Source organism: Athene noctua, chromosome 1, assembly GCF_965140245.1.
Source record: "Athene noctua chromosome 1, bAthNoc1.hap1.1, whole genome shotgun sequence".
Lineage (NCBI taxonomy): Eukaryota > Metazoa > Chordata > Aves > Strigiformes > Strigidae > Athene > Athene noctua.
In genome coordinates this window covers 8202729-8210864 of record NC_134037.1, presented here as the reverse complement: position 1 = coordinate 8210864, position 8136 = coordinate 8202729, and the positions used below count along the sequence as shown (strand labels likewise).

The following is an 8136-nucleotide window of genomic DNA, read 5'->3' as shown; positions in this document are numbered from 1 at the left end:
GTTAGACTCCAGATCACTGTGTACAGAGACAACTGAAGCTCTTAGAACGGTTTACCCTAGGAAAAAAAAGAAATTTCTTTTACTTCCACAACCCTGGTGACCAAAAAAGTGTTTTCCTCATCCTGAAATTGCACTCCCCAGCAGCTGTTAGCACCCACACCCAAGTGTCCCTTGCATCCACTTTCCCCCCCACAGCAGGAAAACGCTTAGAAAATATTTCGCATGTTCCTTCCTGGCCAGAGGTCATCTCCGTGTTTCAGACCAGCAGGAATCACCATGTTCTCTGACACAACAAACGGAGAAGGAAGACCTGCCCTGCCCATCCAGCACAGTGCTTTCAGGCTTGTGGTTTTTAGCTGCAACTCCACCCTGCGCTGGTGGAGAAGGGATCGGTTCCCACTGATCGCAGGAAAGGGAGGTCACGGGGTTTGCTTGATTAAATCACCACAAGCCAAAAGGTTCTCTCTCGCTCTCACTGAGAATTGCTCACAGGCTGTTTAATTTGTTCCAAAAAGAAAGGCAAAGCAAAAAACAAACCCCGAGCCCAACAATCAACAGCGCACACGGAAAAGCAGGTGTGTCTTGAGCTCTTGGAAAAACAAAGGGCAGAGACTGAGGCAGGAGTTGACACCTGGATGGGAAGTTTCCTTCCCAGCACAGAAGGACAAGTTTGGAAAAGACTCGGACGTGACCAAGCACTTGTTGTCCTACAGGTATGGATGATATGCTAAATATAGCATCGGTCTCCTGCGGTATAACAGTCTGAGGCAGGTGAAGACAGCTTGAAGGAATTTTCAGGGCCAGATTCTGACATTGCGGAGCAAACTTTGCATGACCGGTAAAGCTGCTGCAGGTTTTTACTGGGAAAACTACAGCCAGTGCATGTTTCATTTTGTGGTGATTAGTTGACAGTTTTCTGTAGGATGGTTTTGGCTTTTCAGGGTGTGAATTAAGCCATTCAAGCTTCTGACAAAATGCTACTGTCTGTTAGCTTGGCTAGTGAATTTTGATAGAGGCTATGATTAATCTAGTTTAAAGTCGGGGCTGCAGTGGTAAAGAGGGACAAGCATGGAAATACTGTACTAATCTGGACTGCATTTACTACAGATTCAGAAAAAAAAACAAAACATCAACTGCAATAGTATTTGGCTTTTTTTCACTTTGTTTTATGCTTACCTAAGGCTGGGATTTGCAGTGCAGATAATAGTCGCTGTATTTTTGTCATCTGTATAAAATGGTGGGTTTGTTTCTTTTTTAGAGCAATCTCCTGAATCCCCCTTCAGTTTCATTAGGTGACACTTGGCTGACCGGGGAGAAAGACTTGGGGTACCCACAGCCACAGGATGAGACGCTGCTGTGTACTGTCTTTGAGTGTCACATCTATCTTCTTTCCATTCTTTTTTACCTGTGTTTTGATCTGATTAAGTGAAAGCCAGTTTTATGGTGTTGGAGTGCTGGAGTTCTGTTGTCAGTGCTTAGTGTCAGGGGGGATGCAGGAATGCTTTCTGACACTTTATTCTCTGTTGATGTCTATAACCCCAAAAGTCATGCTCCACCCAAACATCTCTAGTGCAGCAGTATCCACTGGTTGCTTAAATGATCGTGATTCATTAAAAAACACAGCTGTGGTGTGACCTTGTACAACCTTGTTTCTGTCTCCCTATCAGTGGGAAAGTGATGCTCACCTGTGTGAGCATAAGGAGCTTTCAGATTTGGGGAAGAAAGGTGTTATTGTTTGAATGCTGTAATTCTCACTTTCCATGACAGTTTTATGGGAGGCAATGAGCTTGTAACAGGCAAGGGAATAGTAAGGGAAAGGACGTTGGGAATATGGGAGCCTGAGGCTCCATTTCTCCTTGCCTCATCACTTGCTGTTGCATGGTGAAAGCAGCATTTCCCAACCCATCGATATTCCTCTCACCCAGAAAGTTCCCCATCTATTTCTGTCACTTAACCCCTCTTGCTATGTCTGGCAACACTGCAGAATGAGGTGATAGGTAAGGAAATTTAGGGGAAAATCTTTAGCATCTGCGTAGCAGTGACACTTGACTGAGTTCAGTAATGGCTCAGTCAGCTCTGCAGGAACCTCGTGTGAATATTTGGCATTTGTCATTATTTAACTTCCCTAGATTCCTCTCAGTTTGTCTCTGGTGATCCAGGTTTAAAAACCAAACAAACAGAACATGCGTAGGCTCTGGAAAGATATCTTTGTCCTAACCTCCTTGATTATTTTTATTTTTTTAACACCTCTTAGACAGGCTTAATAAAGCAGTTTTCCAAAGTCTGAATTGGAGACGTGGGAAATTCCTCAAACTAGGCAGAGCTTCCTCTCATTGTTAAAACACAAAAGACCAGCGAAGCCTTTACTAGAGTTCCTTTTTTAACCCATTCATCTTGATCAAGAAAGCTTCCCTGCTGCTGCCACTGTTCATGGTTGCAATCCACAGTTTGACAGAAGAAACAAGGGCTTACAGTAGTCAAGCATGGATGTGAATTGCATCACACATGAGGGCATCATTAGTTTGGGGCTATATTTGTACATAGGAAATGAACTGTACTTGCACTTGAAACAGAAATGATTTGCTGCGGGAGTTAATCTCACCCTTGTGTAAAAATCCTTACTTTTTAAGTTCAAGTGGGATGAATCTACAGTAAAACCAAACTTCTTTCAGAAAACCATTTCCAGATTTCCATTAAATGGTTTCTTAGGACAGTGATGTCAAAGAAGGGTCCCATTGCCATTCATGAGCTGATCCACTGTAATTGCCTGATTATGCAGGTTTTTTCTCAAATGATCTTGCATGTTGCTCTGCCTGCCTATGGGCAGTTACCACCCATCAACTAATCTGATCCAGCTCCTGTTGTGTGTGGTACCTAAGCAGCAACTTGTCCCCCTTATCTGTGCTCGGCAGCATCCTGGATGAAGACTGAGGCAGCGCTAGGTGAGGGCAGAAACTGGGGGGCTGTGATATTGGCCCACAGTGGGCTGGAGGGGCTGTATTGGGAATGTGGGTGAGCTGGAGGGCACAAGGTGTGTGTGCAGAAACAGGGAGCATGGGAAAGAGTTTGCAAAAAATGATTTGCAATGTCTTGTTTCTCTCTGATGGAAGAATGTTCCACTTCATGTTTTTTGCAAGAGCAGTTCCTACAGAGCAGCTAACTCACTGTAGCAGGTTGTCGAGTAATTACAGTACTAAATTTGCATGTTATAATGCTGCACCAGTGGACTTTGTTAAGGAATTTTTGACTACATTTGCAGCCTATTCTGAGGGCTTGTCTGCTTATGGGGCTGGCCTGTAACAGAGATTTCACTGTGACAGCCATTCCATGACATGACACGGGTGTTGTAACCTTAATCCACCATCTCTGCACCCAGTCCATATCTCTTCTTCAAACTTCAGTTTATCCCCGTGGAAGCCTGTAAGAATTCTGCCCCAAAGCCCTGCCATCTCCATCATAACTCCCATCTGAGCAAGCCAAAAAAGAAGGGGGTACTGGGTCTGTCTGTGATGGAGTTACCTTTCTTTGTAACAGCCTGTAAGGTGCTGTGTTTCGGATTTGTGGATAAAACAGCGTTGATGACACACCTGTATTTTGGCTATTGCTGAGCAGTGCTTGCACAACATCAAGGCTTTCTCTTTTTCCCACTCTATCTCTGTAGTGAGTGGGCTGGGGTTACAGCTGGGAGGGGTTACAGCTGGGAAAGCTGGTTTGAATTCACAAAAAAGGATATTTCAAACCATATAAAGCCATGTTCAGCAATAAAATACAGGGGTGAGGGGCAGGGTTGTCTTCCAAGGTGGTCATTGCTTGGAGACTTGCTGGGCATCCATCTGCTTGTGGGACATGGTAAGTGCCTTCACATCATTTGTTTTTAATTTTCTCTTTCTTTCCCTTATTAACCTGTATTTATCTCAACCCACTAGTTTTCTCACTTTTCCTATTCTCTGCCATCCCACTGGCAGGTGGGGAGTGAGTGGCTACGTGGGTGCTTAGCTGCAGGCTAGATTCAACCCACCACAACAGGATATCTAGCCCGCCTTTTAGACACCTCCTAACGGACCAATTCTGAATAAACAGAAGACTTTTCCCAGCCCAGAAAAAACCTTTAACTCCATTGTGTCATCTTAGTCAGCTGATTTACACAAAGTAATATTTGTTTTAGGAAGAACTCAAAGGTCACTTAAAACTGATCATTCCTGGCATTGAAATCCTTCCTTCTGGCTGAGAGGAAAGCTGTGTCTCACTTTCCTTCTAGGTATTTCTCCAGCTCTTGTTTATCAGGCTGTTATCACAAGCACTGATGGATTATTCTTGCCCCCAGTTCTCTCTAAACACCCGGTGAAGTAGGGACAGCTAATACCATCCCTGTTTGGCAGCAGAGAACTGAAGCATAGAGATGGCAAGGGCCTGCTTACATAGTTGGCTGCTGTCAACCCAGGATCCGCTTAAAACCCACCTCAACAGGAGAGAAAATGCTGTGGCAGGCCAGGTTTGATGATGCCTGTGAGTAGCAGAGCTGTATGCATTCCCCATTTAAATCTTAATAAGAAACATTAATTTCCAAATGCCTTCCCCAAAAACATAATAGAGCTGTGATCTAGTATGTAATTTACTGTCCTCAGAAATTCCTCAGAAGGACAGAGCTTCCCCCAATTGTTAATGCACAGAGGAAAACCTCCGCTAAAATTCCTGCTTCTGCTTGCTCCTGTGACCACAGGCTTGGCCTTTGACAACCATCAGGTTGAGTGTGTAAAAGCCATCTTCATTCCAAAGCTGTCCGTACGTGCCTTATGACAGGCTGTTCGCAGCATGCCCCTTCCTCCTGAAATTGTTTTACTGTTCCTTCTTGAGAGAGAAATTCTTGAAATTCCTGCATGGGGTCCCTAAAATCTGAATGGACCGATCCTATGGCTGAGATCCTGGATGAGCCTGTGCATGCCTCCAGTCTCTCCAGATGTAAAACTGGACTGATGGCACTTCCTTTCTTCCTCTCACTACCTGTCCTGTTTCAAGCCTATGGCTTGAAAAGTCCAGTTGCCATTCATAACCACTGGCCCTTACCTGAGTAAGGATACACAAGATGTTAGAATCATAGAATGGTTTGGGTTGGAAGGAACCCTACGGATCACCTAATTCCAACCCCCTGCCATGGGCAGGGCCACCTTCCACTAGCCCAGGTTGCCCAAAGCCCCGTCCAACCTGGCCTTGAACCCTTCCAGGGAGGGGGCAGCCACAGCTTCTCTGGGCAACCTGTGCCAGGGCCTCACCACCCTCACAGTAAAGAATTGCTTCCTCATATCTAATCTAACTCTACCCTCTTTCAGTTTAAAACCTTTACCCCTCATCCTATCCCTACACTCCCTGATCAAGAGTCCCTCCCCATTTTTCCTGAAGCCCCTTTAAGTACTGGAAGGCTACTATAAAGTCTCCCCAGAGCCTTCTCTTCTCCAGCTGAACCCCCCCAACTCTCTCAACCTGTCCTCACAGGGGAGGTGTTCTGTGATATAATCTGTATCAAAAGCTGCCTGCTCTTTTCTTAAATGCCTTGTTTCTGGACAGCCTTGCAATGGTGGCTCCAGTACTGTTTCAGCATCATAGTACCAAACTCAGCAAAGGTATAATTTGTCTGACAGTAGTTAATGTAGGCTTCCCTTGCTCCGAATGTAAATGCAGATGCTTCTGAGGATGTTGAAGAGATTCCTACTGAAGTAAAACTAAGATTGCCTGTACAGTCAACAGAGAGAAACACAAGTGCCTCTGAAGATTTGTCGTGGGAGATACTACCAAAGTTAGGCACCAGCCTTGTCCCAGATGAAGAATATTCCCGATCTTAAAATGTGCATTCTATCTTAGGCCGTGCTAGGATTTGGAGAAACCCATGCAACAGCACCAGTGCAGCAAGGGGGTCTGGAGTTGTTCCTGAGCTATCTGTCTGGGCACAGCTCACTTTCATATACCTGAACTCTCCTTTTCCCTGTAAAACAAGGTTGGGAACAGCCCCTGGCCCTTACTGTTCTTTGAATCATTTCTGTGAATCTTGGCATTGGCATTGGCTGAGACAGGGAACAGGCTAACTATTGACTAGGTCTCCTAGAAAACCAGGGCAGAAAGAGACCTCAGCAGGTCATCTACTCTGGCCCTACATCTCACGGCAGGTGTTTGTTTAAGCTCTCAAAAGGCACCCTGGGGCATAAGAAACGCCACTGCTCTACCCAGCTCAGTGTCTGATCTCACGAGCACACCTGCCATCAGGTGTAAGTTGTCTTTGCATTGCTGTGTTTTTATGCCATGTGAGCCTGGCATGCACTACAGGGATTCATAAGGCTGGATCATCCCCGGACTAAATCTAAAGTGTGATGTGATTTTGAACTAGGCCAAGCATCTGCCTGAAGACTAATATTCCTTAAAATCTTCTGAACATTAATCAAACAAACTAGTCCCCTCTGTGTTGATATTCTGTCTTGATCTGACACCTAATGACAATGATGAAGATGAAAGAGCTCTGATGATTTTGATAACATTATAGATAAGTGTAGCCTTCAAAGAAGTTAAATGCTAACACTGTTTAGAATTTCTGAGTTATCCTGTGCTCTTGAAGACAGACCAGTACAAAAATAGTAAGGCTGGAAGTGAGATCGGTGGAACAAAATATCAACTATTATATTTTCTCTCAGGCTTGATCACTACAGAAGGGAATTATGAGATACGGACAAGAGACCTGTCTTCACTGATGTAGAGGATTTCCCTCCATTTATACAATTCTTTGTGCAAAAGGTGGATGCTATTTTGTACTTCTACGTTTTTGTTACTAGGTGTTACGGGCCAGGCCCTCAGGCAGGAAACTCCTGCTTTTCAGAGCAGGATTATACAAACTCCAAGTGGCTGACACCTACACAACTTGCAGTAGCTTCCTACATAGCCAGCTGCACTTGCAGCAATAACAGGAAAAAATCAAGAGGTTAATAAAATGAAATGAGCAGGAAGCATGCAGTCATCAGACTTTCTAGTACTTCAGTCTATAGAAGTAACCCGTGGCTGGCCTGACTTAGGGACCTAATCCAAAACTCATTGAAGCCCATGGAAATTCCAGTTCAACGGATATTGTTAGACCTCACTCTTCACTATGTTGATATGGGAGTACCTGGAGAGTTTCACCTCCCCTGTACTCACAGGGAGTGCTGAGCTCTAAATCTCTTGCTTTGTTACTGCTAGCTGTGAGATAGGCCTGCCACTACTAAGTGCAGATGCTCCAAAAAAGGATAAGGAGAAGAAGGGAAAGTTCATAGCTACATCTCTTCTACCGTCCCAGCCATCACAGGTATGGTGGCGGGTGCTTTTCCACAGCCTTTCAAAACATATGGTATTATGGCTATGTGCAAAGAGCTGGAAAAGCAGAGTGGAACTCATTGTTTTGATTTTTTTTTTCCTTTGTTGCTTCTACAAAACTGCAACGTGAAGGTCATGCAGGAGCCCTTAGCTGCAGTTGAGAAAAATCTCCTGAGCAGATGTGAGGAAAACATGCCAGGAAGAAGGCAATAATTGGGCAGGGCTTTCTTTTTCCAGTAAAGTGCTGCTTTAAATGCCTTTTTCACTTTGCTTTCAGCTACCACTGTTTTCAGCCTGGCACATTAACGTGCCATGTGGCACGGGGAGCATTCATCCTTTCGCTTATGAGTGCCATGACATCTGTTTGCACACAACTAACTCACAAAAAGTTTTCCCCATAGTCCCCCTGAAAATGAAACCTCTGCAAAAGTCCTACAGTTTCTTTAGCATACCCACCAACTCAGACCCCTGCACCATGCTAGGCTCAAAGCTGGAGTGACACAGTCCCTCAGACATCACAGAGAAACTATCTACAGCCTGTTTATTGACTGTTTGAATTCTTATCACTAAGCAGTTTGTTTCGGAGTCCTTGATTACTTTGTGTTTATTTTATTTTTGTTCTCATTCAGATGTGTTATCTAAGGTCAGTGCAACTTCCCCTGTCCCCCCTTTCGCTTTTAGCCAACTCTCCCATGAAATATTGTTGTGCCTGGGTGTGTGTTTTTTAAAGTCATTGTGTGTTTTATGTCTGAAACAAACATTGTCTGATCATCCAACTTATTACGCACTACCAAAGGTCATGTTTTA

General features: G+C 44.5%; 1 protein-coding gene across 7 annotated transcripts in view; it reads left to right on the top strand.

Moving 5' to 3' along the window:
* Positions 1-309: 309 nt before the first annotated feature.
* ADGRF5 (adhesion G protein-coupled receptor F5) overlaps positions 310-8136 on the top strand; it is a 48370-nt gene continuing 40543 nt past the window's right edge. For all 7 annotated transcript variants that reach the window (XM_074895530.1, XM_074895524.1, XM_074895527.1 and 4 more), the window contains exon 1: positions 310-713. In XM_074895530.1, the coding sequence (XP_074751631.1) occupies positions 636-713 (78 nt within the window). In that variant the 5' untranslated portion in view covers positions 310-635. The remainder of the gene's footprint in view (positions 714-8136) is intronic.